Genomic DNA, 22,453 nt, shown 5'->3' on the forward strand with positions numbered 1-22,453 from the left:
CACCGGCAGAGCGCGCGTCTGTCACAGACGGAGCAGCGACCGCGCCAGGGGTCGCTGCTCCGGCCCCTCCGTCGCGCGCGCCGCGCGCGCGCTGCCGCCGCCGCCGCCGCCGCCGCCCCCTCCTCGCCGTCTTCCCCACCCTACCCTCTGTTGCGCGCGCCGCGCGCTGCGCGCCCCCGCCCCCACCCCCGCCCCCGCCCCCGCCCCCGCCCCCGCTCCCAAGCACCCCTTCCCCGGTAGGTGTGCGTAGAAAGTGGAGCCAATCGAGAGGTGGCAGAAGCCGCCGTGTGTGACACATATTGCGGCACGTGAGTGAGACAGCCCCGGCAGCGCGCTGAGCGCAACAGACAGGCGTTTTTTATGCAAACAGCAAACGGGACGGCCTGCGCAGCCTCTAACTATATAGTCGCGATTTGCCGGCGTGGCGCGTGCGTATGAGCTCACTAGCTAGAGCTCACACTAGAGGCCGCGTCATCGCATTCGCCTTCCTGTGGTACCCAGCGCTGACTTCTGACTGGGTCGTTGCTGTATGCTGTCTCTCCCTTCTCGACTGACAGTCCGACTGTCTGTGGACTGTGCTTGCTTGTGCCTTGTGGGTCCGGGGTTGTGTTTTTGTGTGAACTGAGTTCGCGAAACCCATCTCCGCGCTTCCCAGACGCCGCCATGGGCGCCAAACCCCTCTCTCCTCTGTCTCTCTCCGCTCACACATCGGGCCCCAACCACCGCACCCGCGCCTCCTCATCAAAAGTTACTTCTTGTCCTCTGCCACTCTCCACCTTCGGCAAACTCGGCCCTAAACCTCGGCGAGCGATACCACCTGTGGCGGCGAAGGAGGGGCTTAGCCAGATGCCTAGGCGACCTCCCTCCCTGCTCCTCGTGCGCACTCGATGAAGCGATGGAGGCCCATCTCGATGGACGTGCTCGGCGAATAGCCCAATCGCTCTCGCGCGTGGCTGACGTCGGCATAGGTCGCGGACACGTCGCCCGGCGCCATCTCGACCATCGTGCGATTGGCCTACAAAGAGCGGAGGCGTGTGACGAAGCGGCCCAAGACGCCAACCGGCGCGGACGCGGCAGGCGAGCCTTGACGCCGAGCTCGGACTCGAGCACCTGCGCCACACGGGTTAGGGTTAGGGTTAGGGTTAGGGTTAGGGACTCGAGCACCTGCGCCACACGGGCGCCGACCGTCGGCACCGCCACCCACCGCACTCTCTCCCCCCCCCCCTCCGCTCCGCAGTCGCCAGTCCGGTCGCGGGAGTCGGCGGGAGAGATCGGTGGCGGGGAAGAGGAGGTTGCGACTCGCGCCTCAATAAAGTGGAGAAGGCTCTCCGAGCGGTGGTTCCCCAGGTTAAAGATCTCCTCCTCCGCCGCCAGCCCCAGCGCGCCCACGACGCCGTCCACGACGTCGTCGATGTACGTAAAGTCGCGGCGCGGCGCGCCGTGGCCGTACACCTCAATCGGCCGCCCGGTGGCGATGCGGTGCGTGAAGGAGAAGTAGGCCATGTCCGGCCGCCCCCACGGGCCGTACACGGTGAAGAAGCGCAGGCCAGTCACGCGCAGCCCGTACAGCCCGTGGTAGACGTGGGCGATCGCCTGCAGCCGGGGCGAGCGCCGGTAAGGCGCCGGCTCGGCTCGGGCTCGCGCAGGCGGCGGCTCGGCCGGAGGCGGGTCGGCCGGGCAAGCCTCGTTTGCGCGCTTGGTGGCGGCGTACAGCGAGTTGGGTAAGGGCTAGGGTTGGGGTTAGGCTGGCCTCGTTTGCGCGCTTGGTGGCGGCGTACAGCGAGTTGGGTAAGGGCTAGGGTTGGGGTTAGGCTGGCCTCGTTTGCGCGCTTGGTGGCGGCGTACAGCGAGTTGGGCGCGTCGACGCGGTCCGACTCGGAGAAGGGCTGCCTGCAGGAAAGTTCCGTGAGGGTTCCGTGCAAGTTCCTGCTGGCGCGGTCCGACTCGGAGGAGGGCTGCTTCGTGTTTGCTCCGTAGACGGAGGAGGAGGAGGCGTAGATGAGCGGCACGCGGGGCGAGGCGCGCAGAGCCTGCCGCAGATGGCGCACAAGGGCGGGGGGAGGGCGGTGGGAGCGGGAGGGAGGGGCGGGAAAGGGGGGGCGGGCGAGGGCGGAGCGGGAGGCGGCGCCTCGAGCAGCGAGACGAAGCACTGCAGGTTGGAGCGGATGTACGACTGCGGGTTGGAGAGCGAGTAGCGCACGCCCGCCTGCGGCAGGCCGGGCCCGCTCTGAAGAGGAGGGGGAGGGGCGGTGGGCGGCCGAGAGGCACCGCCCGCCTGCGCCGCCATCGACGCCACGTGCGTGACGCCGCGCGAGGAGATGAGCTCGCGCAGGCCGGCCTCGTCACACATGTCCGCCTGCGGGTTAGGGTTAGGGTCAGGGTTAGGCCTAGGTCACACATGTCCGCCTGGCGGACGGGCGCAACGCCCGGCCGGCGCAGCAAAGGCACTGGCGCCGTGTCGGGCACGGCTCGGGCGAGTGACGTGTTGGACCGGACAAGTCTCGTGTTTGTGGCATCCGTCTCGTGCGGGTACCAGTCTCGGGCCGTGCTGGAACAAGTGTCGTGCCGGACAGTGTCGGACGAATCTCAAAGACGGGTCGGAGTCTCTTGGCGGGCCGCACCTCGACAACCTCAACCCCCGCCTCTCGCAGCTGCTCGACGCGCGCGCGCTGTGAGCGCGGGCAGGAAGCGGGCGTCAAGGCGGAGCGGCAGGACAGGGCGCGAGCGGAGGAGAGGGCGCGAGGGAGGAAGCGGCTCGGGCTGCGCTTCGCGGCCGCCTTGAGTGCCAGCGAGTAGTAGGGCGTGAGCGAGTCGAGCGCGACGACCCGCACGTGCTCGCGCTGCAGCCGCAGGCAGAGGTGGAGCCCCACGAAGCCGGCGCCGCCGGTGACGAGGACGACAGCGCCGCGAGGGAGCTGCGGCCGCCCCGCCGCCGTGCGCACTCCCAGCCCTCCGGCGATGACAGCGCGGCTGCCGGGCGTGGCGCGCAGCGAGGAGGAGAGCGTGAAGACGAGCATGCAGACGCCGATCAGCACCATGCCACGTATGATGGTCCGCTCCGTGCCGCATCGAGCGTCCTCCGTGCCGCGCCCTGCAGACTCACGCTCGACGACGGCGGTGTAGCCGCTCCACGGGCTGCCGACGAGGAGGGAGTCGGACGACCCCCCTCTGCGCATGTAGGCGTGTGCCGTGCTCTGGCGAGGCTCGCGCGTGGCCGGCACAGCGGCGGCGAGCGCGCTGGAGGCGGGAGCTGGAGCGGGGCTTCTCGAAGTCGAGAAGGAAGAATTTAAACAAGACAACTCGAAGGAAGAATTCTTCGAGCGTCACCTCGGAAGCCCTGACTGTGGTATTAAAATCCCTGTGTGGTGGCGGCGTGCCGTTCTCCCATCCCTCCCTTGGGTTGTGTGTTTTCTTTCTTTCTTTCTTTCTTTCTGACTGTGGTACGGCTAGCGCACCACACTCCTCTCCTTAAAATCCCTGTGTGGTGGCGGCGTGCCGTTCTCCCATCCCTCCCTTGGGTTGTGTGTTTTCTTTCTTTCTTTCTTTGACTGTGGTAGGAGAGACTGCCAGCGACAAGCTGGAGGCAGGTCGCTAGACTGAGATGAGACCGCCAGTGGATGTGGGAGTCCACCGCGCACCGCGCTGCGAGCCTGTCGTGTCCCTTGTCAGGAGCAGGAGAGCCCCACCTGTCCCCCTGATCGTTCTTCCAAAATCCTGCTCGTGCAGGTGGGGACCCTGTCCTCGTCCCATCCCTCGTTTGGCGTGTCTGTTTTCTTTCTTTCTTTCTGATAAAAGATTTTTGCCCATGCCGCGCCCAGACCGCTAACTCGAGCGAGCCCAGGCAGCGCCGGGACGCTCCTCTCCACCGTGATGCTCCTCGCCATCATCGTCACCACGACGTGGCTGCGGACGGGCGTCGCCCACGCATATGCGCCCGCTCTCCAACGTCGCCGAGATCCCTGCCTCGCCTGCCAGGAGCGGCGTCGAGCTCATCGCTGGGCAGGTGCGCGGGTAGAGCTCTCCACCATACTCTGCCGCGATCCCGGCGCGAGCACGGCGCCGCCCGGCGCGCGCGACATGAGGGCCGTCGGTGTGTTCTGGGCAATCCCCACGCTGTTGGAAAGCGAAATGTTTGCCCAGACGGTGTTCTGGTTGGCGACGTCCAGCCCGCTGACGCGGCGAGGCATCCCATCGAGCTTGAGCCTCGCCAAGACGTGGCGTGCGAGTGAGTTTCCGCACTGTTGGTAAGCGACGAGGTGGGCCCCTTGCAGAGGCTGGCCTTGCAGCGCAACCACATGGTAGGTGGCCGGGTAGGTGGCCGTCAGAATGGGGGCGCCCTGCGCCCACTGGCTACCGCGGTAAAGGCGAACCATCTTGTCAATCTCCGCCACGAGCGGTACGGAGACGATGTGCTGGCGTAGCGCAGCAATCGCCTTTGACGAGCGGTTCTTGAACGCCTGCTCGCTCTCTTCCACGCAGGGCCAACGGCGGGGTTCGCGCCATTCACGTGCATGGCATTGGCCGCAAGCTGGGCGGCGTCAGTGGGAGGGACGCCGTGTGGGTCCATCCCGTCGAGGTGATCCGTCAGCGAAGCGTAGTCATCGGTCACGCCACCGAGGCCGCTCAGCATATCGGGCAGCCAGTTGCGCTCGAAGAACGGGCCCCGCTGGCCGTCCCACGGGTCCGCGTAGGGGTACAGTTTGGAATCTCGAGAAGCGCGAGAGAGCATGTTTCCTGCGTGCCGCAGAACCTCCGGTTCCACGGACGTGCCCGGTCCGGGTCCTGCGCGGTCCGCGCGCGGCGACGGACTGTCGCCGACTGTGTGGGCTCGATGCCCTCACGAGGCTCCACCTGTCGGCGGACAGCCGGCAGCAAGAGAAACCGCAGTGAGCGGACCGCCACTGCTGTAAGGGGAACAACTAGGTGTCCAACAAAGGAAGGGGGAACAACTCGCACCGAGACAGGACACCGAGGGCAAAAGAAAACCCAGACCTAACACAAGCAGTCTCGGACGCAAGTATCAGCACAAGAATCAGAACGTATTAAAAGCACCTAAAGGAGCAAGGCATACCGGCGCCATAGGAGGTATTTTCTTCTCAATAACAAGGCTGTGAACAAGTCTCCACCGACACAATCCAGCCAAACTCGCATGATATATTTCGCGCACACCGCGAGGCGCGATCCACACCGAGCGATGCCCTCGGCCGCCGGCTCCGCTGGCTGGCGATCCGCTCTGAGGCTCGCCGCCGCCGCCGCAGCGGGAGCCGCGACGGTCGACGCCATCGTCTCGTACCGCCGCTACGCCCGCTGGTGCAAACGATACCCGACGGTGGCGGTCCCGGCCGACTCGCTGTTTGCCCGCACGGCCGCTGCTGCCGGCAACGCGCAGGGTTGCGCCGTGTGCGCGAGAGTGCAGGCCAACCTGGAGAAGCGGCATCTGCAAAAGGCGCTCGACAAGCTCGAGAAGGCCATCGCGCCGCCCGAGGTGGCAGAGGCGTACGAGGCGGCCAGCAGCAGCTTTGGCGATGAGCGGCTCCTTCGCTGCACGCTGCCCGACGCCGCGCCGGTGCCGCTCTGGATTGGCGCGAGCGTGCGCGAGGAGGGGGAGGCGCGGTGCTCTCCTCCCTCTCCCTCTCCCTCTTCCACAGAGGCGCAAACGTCCCAGTCGCTGGCCTCCGTATAGGTGCTGCTCTGTTCGGGCCGCCCGGACGAGCCGCGCACCTTCTGGACGGAATACACGGAGCGGAGGAGGATCGCCGCCGCAGCAGCGGACTTTGCGCCGAGGACGAAGGAGGGTGCTGCCGCAGGCGCGGCGTGACGAACACAGGGTCAGGGATAGCCGCTGGGCGTGTGTTCGCGTGTGTGTGTTTGCAGGAGATGTTGTTTTGTGTTTCGCAGGTATGCCCGCAGTGAGAATTCACTGACAATTACATGCATACTGTGCTGCACGAATGGTTGGGCAGGTGTGAACAACACCTCCTGACCACGGCGCCGCAGGCGCCTGTTGATATAAAAAGCCGTACGGCTTTAGGGGTCCAGGACCAGGTGAGAGAGGTGTGAGGTGATTAGTGTCCTGGACAATGGGCAATGCATAACGCCTAGTTGGGCCTCAGATGTCAGATCGCCCGACCGCGTCCCGGTGCTCTGCGTTCGCGGATTTGTGACGCCGCCGCACCGCGCCGCGGCCGGGGGCCCGCCGGAGGACGAGGATGGCCGTGGCGGACCGGGACGAGCTCTGGGAGGCGTAAAAAAGTGTCAGTGAGTATATTGTAGAGACAGACCATATGCACAATATCTCTCTCAGTCTAGCTAAGCCAGGGGAAGCGATGCCTGGGCCGTACAGCAGCTTGATGGTGCTTCGCCGGCGTGCGTCCTGGAGCGGTGAAGGACGGGCGGTCCGGGGGAGGAAAACTCAGAGATCAACGCCGACACCGCTCTGATTCGACTTTTTACTTCAAACAAAGACAGTGCTCAGTGGCACGCGCCGCAGCGCGCTGCATGCCACTGTCAGGAGCGGATCCGTCAGTTAGTCGTGTTCACGCCGGGATCGTGATGTGACTAACCTGCCCAACCATTCTCCATTCTCGCGGCGACGAGTATCGACGTTGTGATTGAGTCCGTCTCCAAGCATGACGTCGTAAAAAGTAGACGCGAATCTGATGTGTTATTCTGCTGGCACCTCTCGAACAACAATATCTCCTCGAGCTCTCGTGTATCTGCTCGAGAGCTCTCTCTGCTCACTCTCTTTCTTCCAGAGAGAGAGTGAGTCTCTCTCATCGCGGGCGCGCGGCGAGCGATGAAACTCGTCTGTCTATCACCACGTGTGTGAACGTCTTGGTCCTGGGTTGTGTTTTTGCGTGAACGTATATACAGCTGTGAGCTGTTAACTAGATCTAAAGGCCTTAGTTCTTACTTACGTCACTCACACCCGCCAATAAGGCAATCTCTCTCTCCCAATAAGGCAGGTGTGCACTCTGCTAGTACTTGTGTGCTCACACCACTACACTGTGAGCCATGCTTCCTGGGACAGCCGTTGTTACTGTGAATAGCGTGACTGTCTCTGTGCGGAGAGAGAGAGAGAGAGAGAGAGAATTCTTGATACGAAACCACGACGACACACACCAGTCGACTCGCATCGGTTGCCTCCATGAACGGCGGAGCTATTCTCGCGTCCACACCACACCTGGCTCCAACGTGGACACGCCCATAGCTGGGGACACTACTAGGTCACGCATGGCATCAGAAGTTTTATCTCTGGGCCCCGAAAGGCATCTCTAGCAGCGTCGTTACGCATGCGCCCTCCCCTCCTGGGCGCATACGCCTCACGTCTCGACAGAGCGTAAGCCCTTGGCGTGTGACGAGACGAGTTCTTCGCCATCGCAGCGAGCAGCAAGCCACTCTCCGCAGCAGCCGGAGGCATCGCCGCAGCACTGTCTCTCTCTCTCTCTCTCTCTCTCTCTCTCTCACTGTCTCTGTGCGATTTCGGTCCCGGGGTTGTGCGTTTTGTGAATGGCGGCTGAGGAATCTCGAGTTGGGTCGCACGGACGAAGATCGGGCTGACCGGCCACAGGATAGCCGCGCCGCCGCCGAGAAGAAGGCGGAGCGGGATCGGCGCGTCGAGAGGCGAGGCGGCGATCAGACCGCGTCGAGTTCCCAGCGGCTCCTCCCATAACAACCGGTCGTGCGCACAAACGGACGTGCGCGGCCGACGAGGCTCGATGCGACGCGCGGTGCAGGCGCCCCCTCCATCGCCGGCGCCGGCGCTCTTCCACGGCCTCGAGTACATCCGCGAGCCAAAGGCGTGGCGCGACGCGCTCAAGCACTGCGACATGCTCGGCGGGAGCCTCGTAGCGATAACGAGCCAGGAACGCAATTGGGAGGTGCATGGCCTCATCGAAGGCGACACTTGGATCGGCGCCAGCGACGTGGCCGCCGAGGGGAGGTGGGTCTGGCCCGACGGGTCACCGGTGACCCTCTTGTCGCTCCAGATGGAAGGGCCGTCGATCCTCTTCTCGGGGTGGGAGGAGGGCAAGCCGAACAACAACGAGGACCCGGACCTCGAGCACGACTGCGGCCAGATGCGGTTGAGCGGGCGGTGGGACGACACCGATTGCGATATGGAACACCCGTTTATCTGCGATATGGGCGAGCCGCCCCCGACCACGCTCGACTTGCTCACGCGAAAGCAGGCTCGCCTCGCCCCCTGTGCGCTCTCTTCTCCCGAGTCCCGACCACGCGCCCGCCCCGCCTCCCTCTCCTCGCCCGCACTCCTCAGGTCGTGATCCTCGTCGACACAATCTTCGTCTGCCTCACGCTCTGCGTCTGCCTCTTCATGTGCTGCGTCTACCGGCGGTGCGCGCACACTCCCCGCCCCTCGTAGCCGTGGAAAGCTCTGCCCTCCAAAAGAGTCCTCTCCGCACACGCCGACGCGCCCAGGTACAGCCGCTACCTCGCGAAGATCTCGCGCGAGGACCTGCAGCGACTCACCCCGACCCGCGCCCCCACCCGCACCGGCGCCGACGACCTCTCTGCGCCCGGCTTGTCTCCCATTGAGGTGCACCATTGAGGCAAGACACAGCCGCCGCGAGAGACGTGTCGACCGGGAGGGAGCCCCCGCCCTGGACTGCGCCCGGCCGGAGGGGCATACCGAGTCGAGGCCGCACACCAGCACCGCGCCACACCTCCTCAGCACCCTCACCGCGATTTCACCGCCGGGGTGGACCCGGCTCGTGCCCGACTCCCCTCTCCTCCGCCCCCCTCCCCCAAAGGAGACGAGCGAGAGGCCGTACACGCCGACAAACGACGGCACAAACGACGGGACCGGCGAGGCGCGCGCCTGTGGGGCGGCCCCCCCGAGCCGGGGCGAGCCTGTCCGCGAGTCCTCCCCGCTCCCTCACCGCCCCTCCCTGCCCCTTCCCAAAGGATGACGCGGAGGAGGGCGGGGCCGCCCCGGACGGCTACGGCGGTGTCGAGGACCTCCGAGATCGAGTGCGCGCGCACCTGCAGCGCTGCTCCGGCCTCTCCCCGAGCCGCGCGCACGGCATAGCCGGGAGCGTCGCCACGTATGCGTCGATCTGAATGCGTCGATACTCTCTCTCTCTCTCTCTCTCTCTCTCTCTCTCTCTCTCTCTCTCTCTCTCTCTCTCTCTCTTCTCTGTCTCTTAGAAGTTCTAGGATTGCGACTTTGCGAGCGCTGTGCTCGCATTCGGAGGCATATCATATCTTGGGTTCCCCGAATCGAAAGAAAGAAAGGAAACACCGTAAGCAGGAGGTGTGGTGCTAGCCGTCGCCCACCCTTGCGTGCCACACGGAAAGAAAGAAAGAAAGAAAAGAGCGACCACAGGGAGGGATGGGAGGACGCGGATAATAAATAAATAAATAAAACGGACACACCAAATGGCAGGACGCGGAGCTTTCTTCAGCCAAGAATTCTTCCGCGAGAGAGAGAGAATTCTTGATACGAAACCACGACGACACACACCAGTCGACTCGCATCGGTTGCCTCCATGAACGGCGGAGCTATTCTCGCGCCCACACCACACCTGGCTCCAACGTGGACACGCCCATAGCTGGGGACACTACTAGGTCACGCATGGCATCACAGAAGTTTTATCTCTGGGCCCCGAAAGGCATCTCTAGCAGTGTCGTTACACATGCCCCCTCCCCTCCTGGGCGCATGCGCCTCACGTCTCGCCAGAGCATAAGCCCTTTGGTGTGTGGCGAGACGAGTTCTTCGCCATCGCAGCGAGCAGCAAGCCGCCCGCCGCAAACAGCCGGAGGCATCGCCACGGCACTGACTGCGCCGCGCTCCTGCACCCGTCGACGAAGCTCCCCCCGCGGAAGACCGCGCGTAGCGACGCCTTGTCGATCGAGATGGGCGCGCCTGAAGCTCGCCCACCTACTGCCCCTGAGAGTTGGTTACGAGTGGGATCAGCTCCCCCCCTGGGATCAAAGCTTCCACGACCTCGCACCCAACATCTCAGGCGGGATCAGAAGGGGACTCCACACCGGACACCGCCCGGGCACAGCCCCCCTACCCGTCGGATCGCACAGAGGGCCCCCTCGGAGCAGCCCACACACAATCACGCATCGGCAGATTGAGAGCCTGAGTCAGGCAGACAGCACAGACAAGAGGAGAGAGAGGAGAGAGAGAGAGAGAGAGAGGAGAGAGGAGAGGGTGAGGGTGTGAACACACGTGAGGAGTGGGGGAGGGTGTCTGTGGTGGGTTGTAGTCATACTACGTGGTTACAACCACGCGCCCCTCAGGAGCTTAAGGTAGAGCTGAGCGTCCAAGACGCCTCGGTGCCTCCCACCGGGTGAGACCATCCGGATCTATCTGCCGCGCCCTCCGTACGCAGCAGTCCCCGCGATGGCCCACGGTCCTCCGTCGCCAGGTCGAACCCCCTGCCTCCCGGTTGACCCCCCGGTCCCCGTACACGACCATGAAATAAACTCAAAGTCCACCACAGCCACCAGCCTCCACCTCCACCCGCGAGCCGCCACCGCTGCCGCCCGCGACGCCGCCCGCCGCGTCGGATAGCCGCGACGCGCACATCGAGTCGCGTCGGAGAGCCGCGCCGCACCAGCAGCAGCATCTGCACCACCAGCAGCAGCAGCAGCACCACCACCACCACCCGAGAGAGAAGCGCACCTGCCCGACGCCGCCCGCCGCGTCAGACGCTCGCGACGCGCGCGTCGAGCCCAGTCGCACAGCCGCGCCGCGCCAGCAGCAGCATCGGCACCAGCAGCAGCAGCACCACCACCACCAACAGCAACAGAGACAGGCAGTGCAGGCGCAGAGGCGCTCGCAGAGCGGCGCTCAGCGCCGCGCACGCCACGCTGCGGACCGTCGGACGAGCGCACCGTACGTCGGCGGCGAGTCGCGTCGCCAGCCGTCTCGCGAGAGAGCGGCGCCGCCGCGTGCGCGCAGCAGCCGCCGCGGCAGAGGCGAGCCGCGGCGACGTCCGCACTAACGGATAACGGCCATTGGCGGTTTTCTCTCTCTCTCTCTCTCTCTCTCTCTCTCTCTCGAATTCTTCCGCGGTGGAGTCGCGTGTTAAAAATTCCTGGGGGGAGATTTTCGCGCGAGTGTGCATGCGGTGGAGGCAGCTGCCGTGGTCGCTCCGCCGTGGTCGCTTAGAGCGGCTGCTGCCGAGTGCCGGCAGGCCACTGCCGCCGCCGCCCGCTGTCCGATGGGCGAGTGCGCGGGCTGACCGCGCAGCCGACGAGGCCACGTACAGGCTGCTGTCGCCGCTGGAGCACGTGCTGCTGCGGCCTGGCATGTACGTCGGCGCCACGGGTCGCACGAACGAGCACGCCTGGGTCGTGGACGGCGGCACATCCGGCGGTATGGCTTGGCGGCCGGTGAGCTACTGCCCAGCGCTGCTCAAGATCTTCGACGAGGTGCTGGTCAATGCGCTTGACAACGTGTCTCGCGACCCGGCGGGCACCACGCACATCGACGTCTCCATCGGCGCGCGCCCTGAGCCCGCTCCGCTCTCCCTCCCCTTTCCGCTGACGCCGCCTCCGCTTGCTGCGGGCCTTTCTGAGTATGAATATGACGATTACCGCCTCAGGCGCTGCTGGCCTTCCGCCGACCGGCCTGCCTGAGGGAGCTCTGCGCGTGCACAATGCGGGGCGCGGCATCCCCGTGGCCAAGGCGACCGCCGCGGTGCACGGCGCAGGGGTGGCCGGCACCTGGCTCCCGCAGGTGCTCGTGGCGGCAGCCGTAGCACTCCCTCACGCTCTGGTGGCTTGCATTTGTCGGGCGTGCTGCCCCGAGTCGACCACTCCGCCGCCGGCCCGCCGCAGTTGGTGCTGGGCGAGCTCTTCACGGGCTCCAACTTCGACGACGGAGCGGGCCGCATTGTCGGCGGCAGGCGGCGCCGCGCCCTCCGCACCAAGCCGCGCCACCACGCGAGACCACGGCCAGCCATCCCAACGCTGCCCCTGACCCTAACCCTGAGCCAGCCATCCCCCACGCGCGCTCGCGGCAGGCACGGCTTTGGGGCGAAGCTCGCAAACATATTTTCTGAACGCTTCGAGGTCGAGACCGCCGACGCTGCCGCCGGCGTCCGCTACTCGCAGGCACCTCTGCGCTCGCACCCTCCCCTCCAACGGCGCCCGCTCGACCTCGCCCGCCGCTGCGTTTTGCCGCAGGTCTGGCGGCGCAACATGTCCGTCGTCGAGCCGCCCGAGCTCCTCCCGCTGCCGCACTCCGCCGCATCTGACTACACGCGCGCTAACCCTACCCCTACCCCTAACCCTAACCACTCCGACGCCTCTGACTACGCGCGCGCGCCGCCGCGGCCCGCCTCCCGACACCGCAGCTCGCGACTCTCACCAGCTCCCCTCTGCAGGCGCGTGACGCTGCTCCCCGACTACGCGCGGCTGCTCGGCGAGGGTGGCGCGCAAGGAGGCGGCGGCCAGGGAGGGCTCGCGGAGGGCGGCGGCGCGGAGGGCGGCGGCGGGCTGGACGCGGACACGGTGGCGCTCCTCTGCCGGCGTGTCCCGCGAGGGCATGGCGCTGCTTCCCGCCTCCTCGAGCCGCCCGACCTTCCCCGGGTGCCGGGTAGGCGCGTCCACGAGGCGGCGGCGTGCGCGCACCCCACCGCGCGCGTCTCGCTCAACGGCGTCGCGCTCGAGGTGGGTGGTTTGAATGCGACTAATCAACTGCTAATCAACTGCTAATCAACTGCTAATTCACACGGCGTCGCGCTCGAGGTGGATGGGTTGCGCGGCCTGATGCGGCGCTACCCCGCCTCTGATGCGGCGCTCGCAGCGGGCGGCGGCAGCGCCCTCGTCCGCCTCTCCCCCCGCTGGCAGCTGGGGGTGGCGGCGGCGCCTGGCGGCGGCGGCGCGCACGTGAGCTTCGTCAACGGCGTCGCCACCGCGCGAGGCGGCACGCACATGGACCACATCGAGCGGCAGCTGCTGCGCGGGCTCGCGGCGCGGCTCGCGGCCAAGGGCGAGGAGCCGCTCCCTCCGGCGGCGCTGCGGCCGCACTTGCTCCTCTTTGTCGACGGGCGGGTCGAGGACCCCGAGTTCGACTCGCAGGCGAAGGAGCGGCTCACCTCGCCCGCCGACCGGTGGAGGGGCGGCCCGCCGCCAGAGGTGCTGTGAAGAGGAGAGCTGTGAATAGAAGCGCTGTGAACAGGTGGGGGGGCGGCCCGCCGCCAGAGGTGCCGGCCGCCTTCCTCTCCGAGGTGGCGAACCTCCCGTGGCTGCGCTCGGCCGTCGCCGAGGAGCGGCGGGCGCGCGACGCGCGGTCGCTTGCGCGCGCCGTCCGCAGCCGGTCGCGCGGCGGCACCAACCTCAGTATCGATAAGCTCGACGATGCGGAGCTCGCGGGGACGGCGCTGGCGCGGGAGTGCACGCTCATCGTCACCGAGGGCGACTCCGCCAAGGCGCTCGCTGTGGCGGGGCTCGAGGTGGTGGGGCGCGAGAGGTGGGGCGTCTTCCCGCTCCGGGGCAAGCTGCTCAACGTGCGCGGCGCCTCGCTCGCGCGCCTGCTCAAGAACGAGGAGCTGGTGCAGCTGATGCGCGCCCTCGGCCTCTCCCCCGGCGCCAGCCCGACCGCCCTCACCGGCGCTGGCGACGGGGCGCAGAGCGTGCCCACCCTGCGGTACGGGCGCGTGATGCTCATGACCGACCAGGCACCCCCCCCCCCCTCCCCCCCCCCCTCGTACCCTCCCCCCCGCGACTTGCCCCCTCCCTCGCGCCGCAAGGACGAGGACGGCGCGCACATCAAGGGCCTGTGCCTCTCGATGCTGCACCACTACTGGCCCGCCCTCCTGCACGAGGCGCCCTTCGTCGAGGAGTTCATCACGCCCCTCGTCAAGGCGACGCCGAGCGCCGGCGCCGGCGCGGCGCGCGACTTCTTCTCCGCCGCAGAGTTTCGGCGCTGGCACGGGTCTCTGTCGCCGGCCGAGGCTGCGCGGTGGCGGATCAAGTACTACAAGGGGCTCGGCACCTCGACCGCCGCCGAGGCGCGCTCCTACTTCGACGCGATGGCCCGTCACCGGGTGGCGCTCGAGCCCGGGGACGCGTCCGCCGCCGACGAGCTGCTGGACATGGCCTTCCACCCGGCGCGCGCTGCGGACCGCAAGTCGTGGATGCAGGCCGCCATCGAGCGGCGCACTCGCTCCGAGGCGGACTTTGAGGCGGAGGGGGTGGCGGAGGAGGTGGTGGCGGAGGTTGCGGAGGCTGAGGCGGAGGTGGCGGAGGCGGAGGCGGAGGCGGCCGCCGAGACGGTGCTCGACGCTTCCTCCGCCTCCTCCGTGGGGCCGCCGCCGGTGGCGACGAGCACCGAGCAGCTGCGCGCCATGACGCTCCCGCAGCTCCGCGCTCGCGCTCGGGCGCTAGGAGTGGCGCCGCTCCCGCGCTCCAAGCGGCAGCTTGTCGAGGCGGTGGAGTCTGCCAGCAGCGTGCCCGCCACGCAGGCGACGCTTCGCCGCCGCCGCTCCTTCGAGCAGTTTGTGCAGCGCGACTTGGCGCGCCGTTGCCGCTCACGCCGGTCCAGGGTGCCGCCTCCCCCCGCCGACGCCGGCGCCCTGCACAGGTGCTCTTCTCGCTCGCCGCGCTGCGCCGCTCCCTGCCTTCGCTCGTCGACGGGCTCAAGCCGTCGCAGCGCAAGGTGCTGCACGCGTGCTTCCAGCGGCGGCTGGCTGCGCCGGCCGAGCTCAAGGCGAGCGGTGCTCGGGGAGGGCGCCTCTCGGGCGGGCGCCGCCTCACGCCGCCGCCTCTGCTCGCGTAGGTGGCGCAGCTGACAGAACCACGAAACTGCTAGAGGAGGCAAAGCTCGGCCGTCTCTGCTCGCGCAGGTGGCGCAGCTCGCTTCCTTCGTGGCCGACGTGACGCAGTACCACCACGGCGAGGCGCGCTATCCTAGGGTTGGGGATGGGGTTTGGATTGGGGTAGGGTCACTGCCCTCACGGCGAGGCGCGCGCTACCCCCTCCCGACCGGAGCACGGCCGACGCGGTGCGCGGTTGCCCCGGCGCCCCGACTCCCCGCTCATGCTGCCCCCTCCCGCGCCCCCCTCGCCCCAAAGACGTCGCTCGTCGCGACCATCACCAAGATGGCACAGGGCTTCGTCGGCGCCGCAAACGTGCCGCTGCTCGAGCCGCTCGGCCAGTTCGGCACGCGCGCGATGGGCGGCGCGGACGCAGCCTCGGCGCGGTACATCTTCACGCGCCTCGCGCCCGTGGTGCCGCTCCTCTTCCCGGAGGCCGACGCGCCCGTGCTCGAGCCGCGCGTCGAGGACGGAGAGAAGGTCGAGCCTGAGCACTTTGCGCCGCTGCTGCCGCTCCTGCTCATCAACGGCGCGGCGGGCATCGGCACCGGGTGGTCCACGGCGGTGTGCATGGAGCCCGCCTGGCGGACCCCGCCTCGCCCGCCTCGCCCGCCCCCTCCCCCGGTGAAGACGAGCCCTCCCTCTCAGGTGTGGCCGCACCACCCCCTCGCGGTGCTCGATGCGTGCTCCGCAGTGCTCCGCGGCGAGCCGCCGCCGCCCCTCCGTCCGTGGGCGAGCGCTCCGCTCTGACGGCGTAGGGGAGGGGCCGGTGAGGCGAGGAGGAGTGTGCTCGATTAGGCGCGCGGCTTCACCGGCTCCTTTGTGCCCCACCGGAAGGGAGGCGGCTTCGAGTCGGTGCGCCAGCGTCGCACCCGAGAGAGGCGCCGCCGAGGCCGACGTGCCGGGTCTCGGCGCGGTAGGTGGGCCGGGTCGAGGTGACGGCGGAGGGGGTCGAGGTGCTCGAGCTGCCGCTCGGCCGCTGGACGCAAGACTACAAGAGCTGGCTCATCGAGCAGCAAAAGAACGAGGGCTGCCCTTGGCGAGCGCCCAGGCGCAGGCTCCGTGCCCCCTCGCCGCAGTCGTCAGCGGCGAAGCGGTGCCAAGTAGGCGCTCTTTCTCCGAGCGGCACACCGAGCGGTGCGGCTGCGCGCGCGGCGCTCGCCCCTCGAGAGCGCCTGACGTGCAAGATGGCATTTTCGTGTAGGTCGGTCCATTTTGTGTTGCACGCGTCGGCGGCGCAGCTCGACCGGCTGGGCCGCGAGCCGGATCTGACACGGAGGCTTGGCTTGCGCGCGAGCCACTCGCTCACAAACATGTGCGTCGCTGACGCCGCCGGGAGCAACGTCCGCGCCTCTCCCTTCGCACGCCCCCCCCCCCCCCCAGGCACGTCTTTGATGAGCACGGCGCGCTGCTCCGGCTGCAGAGCGCTGGCGAAGCGATCGCACGCTTCGTGCCCGTCCGGCTCGCGACCTACGAGGCGCGCGCTCCTGTCTCTCTTTCTCTCCGCCACTCGCCCGCCATCTCTCTCTCTCTCTCTCTCTCTCTCTCTCTCTCTCTCTCTCTCTCTCTCTCTCTCTCTCTCTCTATCTCTCTCTCTCTCTCTCTCTCTCTCTCTCTCTCTCTCTCTCTCTCTCTCTCTCTCTCTCTCTCTCTCTCTCTCTCTCTCTCTCTGCCGCAGGCGCGCAAGGCGTACCAGCTCGAGTCGCTCGGCCGGGAGCTGCGCCGGCTCGAGGCGCAGGTGAGCCACACGGCCGAGGGGGCGGAATGCGCTGCTCAGTCTTCCACTCCCCTCCCGGGCTGTCGCGCTGCCGCACCGGCACGGCTACCCGCCCGCACGCTCCCTCCGCGAGCCAGCCGCCCCCTCTCTCTCGGCAGGCGCGCTTCGTAGCTCTGGTGGCGGGCGGCACACTCCGGCTCAACACGCCGCGCTCCGAGGTGGATGCGCAGCTCGCCACGCTCGGCTTCAGCGCGACGGACCCCGGCGGAGGAGGTCGCGCCGAGCCGAGGGGGCGGCGAGGGTCGGACGACGCGGAGGCGGGCGGTGCTGCCGGCGCTCCCTTTGACTACTTGCTGCGGCTGCCGTTGGCCGGGCTCACCGAGGAGCGTGTCGCCAGACTCGAGGCGCTCTCGCACGTGCGGTGGGCGGCCCTGCTCGTGCAGCCCTCACGGCGCCCCATCCCCGGTCGCGCAGGCGCGATGCGAGACAGTGCGCAGCGAGATGGCGGAGCTCGGGCCAATGTCTGCCAGGGGGATGTACGAGGAGGAGTTGGCTGCGCTTCGCCCCAGGCTCGCCGCCATTTTGGGCGAGGAGGCAGCCTACGACTCGCCGGCCGAGGGAGACTGGGGGTAGAGGTGCACGCTGTCGGTACACGCTATATCGGAGAGACTCTCGATCGGAAAAAAGTTTGACACACCGACGTCTATAACCACAGTGCGAGGACCGGAAGGCGGCGAGCGCGCTGTGTGCATACTAGCCTACAGGCGCTATGAACGCTGCTTAGCGATTGCCGCGCGGAAGCACTTGGAAAGCGCTCGGAACTCCGCCTCGCAAGCGCCGCGCTCGACCGCCTCCATGTGACCCTTGAGGCAAGCACCATAGGCGGACGCCTCGACAGAGCAGCTGCTGAAGGAGGCGGCTAGCCGCTTCACGTACCGCTTCGCGTGCTCAGCGTCGCGAGCCATTCGGCTGCCTGGAGCACCTTGGCGTCGTGCAGCAGCGCGAGCAGCAGCACCCTGAGCAGGCGCGGCCTCTGGCGAGTAGAGCACGCACGCTCACGGTTGGCGAACCCCTCAAAAATGGGGTCCTGGGACGAGGACCCTGCGCCTGGGGTGCGGCCGCGCCACATTATTTTCTTTTTTGTGAAGGATCCCGCCATAAAAACGGTTTGGCGGTGGAGTGCTCTCTACTGCCGCGGCGCCCCTGTCGACGTCGACCGGCGGCTGCTCTCGCGGCGCCGAGACTCGGAGGGGCTGCCTCCCTCGCCCCCGCCCCCCACGCCATTGCCACCGCCTCCGCCTCGAGCCTCCTCTCCCTCCCGGCCGCCGCCCTCGCCCTCGCCTGCATCTTCCTCCTCGTACTTGCCGCCCTCCTCGCCCGCTCCGTTGCCGCCTCCCCTCTCCCGCCCTCTGACGGTGGCGATGCCGCCACCCGCCGCCCTCCCCGTCCCGCCACCTCCGCCCCGCGACGCCTTTCGCCGCTCACTCTGCTCCTCCTACTCTGCCTTGCTGCGCCCGCCGCTGCGGGCAAGAGGCGCAGGAAGGAGGCGTACGCCATGTACCTCCCCGATGCTGACGGCTCGGGCGCGCGCGTCGCTCTGTGCAGCTCCTACGGCATCGCGCTGAGCTTCGGCCTCTCGGGCTGCAGCGGCGGATACTGCCAGGGCTTTGCGACCCAGGCCGAAGCCGCGGCCTCCCTAGCCATCGTCTGTCACCAGGCCCTGCCGCCCCTTGTCGCCGACGTGTGCTACACTCTCCCCCCCTGCCACGCCCCATCGGGCGGTGCCTCGTCCTCCACCACCCTCCCGTCGGCCTTGCCCGCGGGCGCCACCGCGCCCGCTGCCATCGCCACCACGCCCGCTACCGCCATCACTACCGCCCCCGCCACCGCTTCCGGCCACGCCCCATCGGGTGGTGCCTCGTCCTCTACCACTCCCCTCCTACCGACCTTGCACGCGGGCGCCACCGCGCCCGTTGCCATCGCCGCCACACCCGCTGTCGCCGTCGCTCCCGCCACTGCGGCGCCCTCTCCTCTCACCGCCGTCGCCCCGCCCGCCTGCCCCGCACTGGGACATATGGTTGTGCACGCCGGGGCTGCGGCTCACGGCTCTCCGTTCGCCGTCGTCCATTCTGCTGCTGCCGCCACTGAAGGGGGTGTCACCTTTGTCGCCTCCGCCGTCGCCTCTAGCACGGGCCAGGCGGTCACGTCGCCCACGAACGGCGACCAGGACGATGCTGCGCGTGCCGCCGCCGACGATGCACTTACGACTGCCTCCACCATATCCGCCTCCCTCTCCTCGCAAGCCACCACCTCCGCCGCCCCAGCTCCCGCCGCGTCTGCCACCGAGGTTGCCGCTGCCGACTCAGCAGGACCCACCGCTGCCCCTGCCCCCAACCCAGGCGGGCTCCTCCGGCGCCTCGTGCGCCTTGTCCGTGGCGACCCCCCCGTGAGACAAGACTTGAGTGTTCCCCATGTGCAGTGTCCGTGCATGGGCCGATAGAAAGTGTTCAAAAGAATCTCGAAAGTTGCGGTACAATATAGCAAACGCGGCAGCCGGCACTACATTTAGAGAGATTATTACTTGTTAGTTTCGCGTGCTGACGTCAGAAGGCACGCGTGCCGCTTTGGCCTTTATACGTTTTTCTCGCCCAGTACTCTCTATCTATATTCTTTTGAGCTTAGCCTTCGATGTTATGAAACAAACGCAAGGCGGACATGGCATATCGCTCTCGGGCCCATATTCTTTTCCCGTATTCTTTCCGTATTCTTGTCCCAAACAGGGTCTATATTCTCGAATATGCCGAGAATACAGCTCCCCAAACCGGGCCTATATTCTCAAATATTCTTTATATTCCAGCTGAAAATCGCTGAAAATCGCTTCGAAAAAGAATATAGAGTCGGAAGAAAGAATAACGTATAAAGGCCAAGTGCCGCTTTGATCACGTCTCGCGCGCTACGAGGTGTCTTTTGGCATGTGAGCGCTTGCCAAAGACGCCAGGATGCTCGGCTGCCACGCCTGCGGCCGCGGGCGAGCGGGCGGGCACGCCAGGCTCGGCGACGCTCTGCGCGGGAGCGGCCGCACTCTGCTCGCTACCCCCCCTGCACAACTAAGCCCGTCCCTGCTGCTAGGGGGGGGGGTCTGACCCCCCCAGCAGCAGAGCGCTGCTGCTGGGGGGGGGTCCCGACCCCCCCAGCAGCAGAGCGCTGCTGCTGGGGGGGGGTCCCGACCCCCCCAGCAGCAGAGCGCACTGGACCCAGCTCCCGCCTCCCGCCGCCCCCGGCCTCCCGCCCCCTCGGCTCGTGTTTGAGCGGTACGCTCGAGGCGGTTGTGTTCACCGCGCCTTCGAGCCCAATACACCTTCGTCGTGTCGAGTGCTGGCGTTTTACTAAAGACTTGTGACCATGGTGAGTCCATCTTGTACTACCACACAACACTCGGTGTCAGAGCGTCGCGCCTACATCAATAGTCTCATCACCGAGTGATTGCTGGCCTGTGGCGTATGACCTCGCGCGGATATCACCAACGACGAGCATGCGAAGATATTGAGCACTATCCGATGGACTTGTACAGCCCGCTGTGCTCTCCGCTGTGCCACGGCGTATGATGGGCTGCGAGCGCCGTATCTTCCCTCCTTGAAGCAGAGGCGCCGCGAGGCACGAGAGGCGTAGAAGAGAGGCTGGCGTGCCCCGCACCGCCCGGTTGGCAGTAGGAGGCCCCGCCGCTGAGACCACTGATTTTGATGCCGACCATAAATTCTCGCAACTCGAACGCATGCTACTTACAGCTGTGCTGTCTGTACAGAGATGCCAGCACCCCCCACAGGCAGAGCGCTGCTGCTGGGGGGGGGGTCCCGACCCCCCCAGCAGCAGAGCGCTGCTGCTGGGGGGGGGTCCCGACCCCCCCAGCAGCAGAGCGCTGGGCCTGGCGTGCCTCCGGGTGGGGTGAGCGCCTGGGAGAGCCACTCTGCAAGTGGTGTGCGAGCGTGTAGCCTTTAGCGTGCAGTCGGCCGGGCCCAAAAAAAGAAAGGAAAAAGAAATGGGCAACCCCCGCACGACACCGGTAGGGGACTGGCACTACAAAGGAATTTGCGGTCGCCGGGTCAAGTGGGGCGCATAGGCCGCGATCGCGCACACCAACGAGTGCGTGCGCAAGCTCGCGCGAGAGAGCGCTGGTCGGGGTACCGCAACGAAAGCCTTATTTATATATTATATACAATTTTAGAGAGAAGCCTCGCGCACACCACACCCCGGACAAGATCTCCCTATACGGCTCACGCGACGTGACGCCTATGCAATTGCACGTCGGTGAATCCGCCTGCCTCCATCTTCGCCAGGAATTGGTCCCGCCTGGCCATCAATCGAGTCGGCCCGATCACGGCCCAGAGAAGCTTGCACAGGGAGATGTGCTTCATCGACGCCTGGTGGGTTCGGTGCGTCAGCATCCAAGAGGACGCGCCCAGGCGCTCGAGCGACTTGTCCATCTTGAACTGGCCGTACAGAATCAAGGGGAGCAACGCGGGGGAACCCCACTTCACGACATCGCCCGGTTCCGGGATGATCGTGAAAACATTCGCGTTCTTGCGCTCGTCGGTCTCCACGTTCTTCTCCAGCCAGGCCAAGATGGCGGCGCCAAAGCCGATGTTGAACGAGTAGCAGGGGGTGAGGTGGATGCGGTCCGCCTCGAAGGGAGTCCGGATGGGAGCGTAGCCGTCAGTGCCGTTCGCACTGCAGTCCACGACGAGCGTGTCGGCGCTGGGCAGGGCGACATGGCCTTGCTGCAGAGTGATGCCCGTCGCGTCTATGGCCGTGACGCGTCCGAGGCGTACCACACCTCCCGCTGCTTCGACGGTCCGCAGCAGCTCTAGCTCCTCGATGTCGACGGTAGCACCGCGGAACGTGGTGGGCGGCGGTCGCGAGGGATCGAGCCTCCCAACCAGCCGCATCGCCTCCATCTTGTGGAAGAAGCTCGACGAGTCTGAGCACTCGTTCAGCGCGTCGAGCATCTTGACGCTCATCCCCAAGAAGGCGCTGCCGCTGTGGAAAATGTAGTCCCGCAGAAAGTACCAGCAGTCCTGCGAGACCACCCACGTGATGGCCGACGCAGGCACCCCGCGCCGCAGCAGCAGAAGCACGGAGTCAACTCCCGTCTTGCCCGCGCCAACGACGACGTAGCTCGTCCGCAGCCGGCCCGACTCCTCGTCGGACGAGAGGATGTTGGCGGGCCCGCAGTCGACGCCCTCTGCGACGGCATATGCGGGTGGCCGCATGGCCGGCACGACCACGTTGGACGCAGGCAGCACAAGCTTGCGGACCACGTTGACCGACCGCTTGGAGCCGTCGGCGCACGCAATTATGCCGTCGCTGAAGGTTGCCCTCGCAAAGTACTGCACCCGTCCAGTGGCCTCGAACCTGTGCACGGCTCGTGCAAAGTACGCGAGCAATTTCTCCTTGTCGGCGAGGTCCTTGTTGTCATACGGCTCAAACGTCATCATGCAACTCCGCTTCGCGCCGGCCGCGAGAGGCTCGCTCGACACGCCGTAGTAAGCCGCGGGTTGGTGCAGCCTGACGAATGGGTACGCAAAATTCCAGTGGCCGCCGGGTGCCTCGTTTTTGTCGACGAGGGCGAAGGTGGCCTTGCTGTCGAGCGAGAGAAGCTCGTCAAGGAACGCTAGACTGGCGAGTCCGGCGCCGACGACTAGGTAGTCTACAGCCAGCGCTGCTTTCTCGGTGTCAAAGTTGTCGGCTCTCCTCTGAAGCTCTTCATCGTTGGGCTCCTCTCCTGCAGCCATCTCGAGCCGATCGTCCTTGCGACGTGTCGTGTGCATGTGAAGGCCGAAGAGTCGCAAAAAATACGCACGTCGGGATACTGTCCCGGTTTGCTGTTCACAGCTAGGGACGGCCTCTGCGGCAAAGAAAAATCACCCCCACCTCCCTCCCTCCCTAC

At 66.8% G+C, this 22,453-nt stretch overlaps 5 protein-coding genes across 5 annotated transcripts; 2 read left to right on the forward strand and 3 right to left on the reverse strand.

The window, feature by feature from the left end:
- Positions 1-593: 593 nt before the first annotated feature.
- On the reverse strand, positions 594-2,917 carry EMIHUDRAFT_417589 (NAD-dependent epimerase/dehydratase). Its single transcript, XM_005790660.1, has 10 exons — positions 2,778-2,917; positions 2,622-2,669; positions 2,269-2,356; positions 2,129-2,199; positions 1,945-2,030; positions 1,779-1,890; positions 1,306-1,593; positions 1,084-1,110; positions 885-1,015; positions 594-817 (listed from the first exon to the last, which is right to left on the reverse strand). Exons 3-10 carry the CDS (start codon positions 2,348-2,350, stop codon positions 742-744), a joined length of 873 nt encoding a protein of 290 aa, XP_005790717.1. The 5' UTR covers positions 2,351-2,356; positions 2,622-2,669; positions 2,778-2,917; the 3' UTR covers positions 594-741.
- Positions 2,918-7,718: 4,801 nt separating this feature from the next.
- EMIHUDRAFT_224653 (hypothetical protein) lies at positions 7,719-9,078 on the forward strand (the record flags this gene model as incomplete). Its single annotated transcript, XM_005790661.1, has 4 exons — positions 7,719-8,224; positions 8,437-8,554; positions 8,769-8,870; positions 8,923-9,078. 4 exons carry the CDS (start codon positions 7,719-7,721, stop codon positions 9,076-9,078), a joined length of 882 nt encoding a protein of 293 aa, XP_005790718.1.
- A 2,479-nt stretch (positions 9,079-11,557) lies between these two features.
- Positions 11,558-17,142, forward strand: EMIHUDRAFT_466869 (putative DNA topoisomerase II; the record flags this gene model as incomplete). The annotated part of the gene is made up of 16 exons (XM_005790662.1): positions 11,558-11,710; positions 12,160-12,645; positions 12,724-13,088; positions 13,157-14,522; positions 14,561-14,693; positions 14,756-14,822; positions 14,941-14,980; positions 15,051-15,356; positions 15,441-15,464; positions 15,591-15,647; positions 15,713-15,888; positions 15,997-16,107; positions 16,176-16,281; positions 16,471-16,530; positions 16,668-16,925; positions 16,984-17,142. 16 exons carry the CDS (start codon positions 11,558-11,560, stop codon positions 17,140-17,142), a joined length of 3,867 nt encoding a protein of 1,288 aa, XP_005790719.1.
- Positions 17,143-17,276: 134 nt separating this feature from the next.
- On the reverse strand, positions 17,277-17,668 carry EMIHUDRAFT_224655 (hypothetical protein; the record flags this gene model as incomplete). The annotated part of the gene is made up of 2 exons (XM_005790663.1): positions 17,277-17,482; positions 17,569-17,668. 2 exons carry the CDS (start codon positions 17,666-17,668, stop codon positions 17,277-17,279), a joined length of 306 nt encoding a protein of 101 aa, XP_005790720.1.
- A 3,020-nt stretch (positions 17,669-20,688) lies between these two features.
- On the reverse strand, positions 20,689-22,309 carry EMIHUDRAFT_440152 (hypothetical protein). The gene has a single exon (XM_005790664.1). It carries the CDS (start codon positions 22,296-22,298, stop codon positions 20,781-20,783), a length of 1,518 nt encoding a protein of 505 aa, XP_005790721.1. The 5' UTR covers positions 22,299-22,309; the 3' UTR covers positions 20,689-20,780.
- Between the last annotated feature and the right edge of the window lie 144 nt (positions 22,310-22,453).

Source organism: Emiliania huxleyi, assembly GCF_000372725.1.
Source record: "Emiliania huxleyi CCMP1516 chromosome Unknown EMIHUscaffold_119, whole genome shotgun sequence".
Classification (NCBI taxonomy): Eukaryota; Haptophyta; order Isochrysidales; family Noelaerhabdaceae; genus Emiliania; species Emiliania huxleyi.

What these genes read in the sequence shown, in the direction of transcription:
- EMIHUDRAFT_440152 (XM_005790664.1), bottom strand. Translation starts at nt 22,298, where the DNA reads ATGGCTGCAGGAGAGGAGCCCAACGATGAAGAGCTTCAGAGGAGAGCC.
- EMIHUDRAFT_417589 (XM_005790660.1), bottom strand. Translation starts at nt 2,350, where the DNA reads ATGTGTGACGAGGCCGGCCTGCGCGAGCTCATCTCCTCGCGCGGCGTC. An exon ending in GATGGCGGCGCAGGCGGGCG is followed by an intron (nt 2,200 to 2,268) that starts GTGCCTCTCGGC and finishes CGCAGGCGGGCG; the next exon opens with TGCGCTACTCGCTCTCCAAC. An exon ending in AGTCCGAGCTCGGCGTCAAG is followed by an intron (nt 1,016 to 1,083) that starts GCTCGCCTGCCG and finishes CGCTCTTTGTAG; the next exon opens with GCCAATCGCACGATGGTCGA.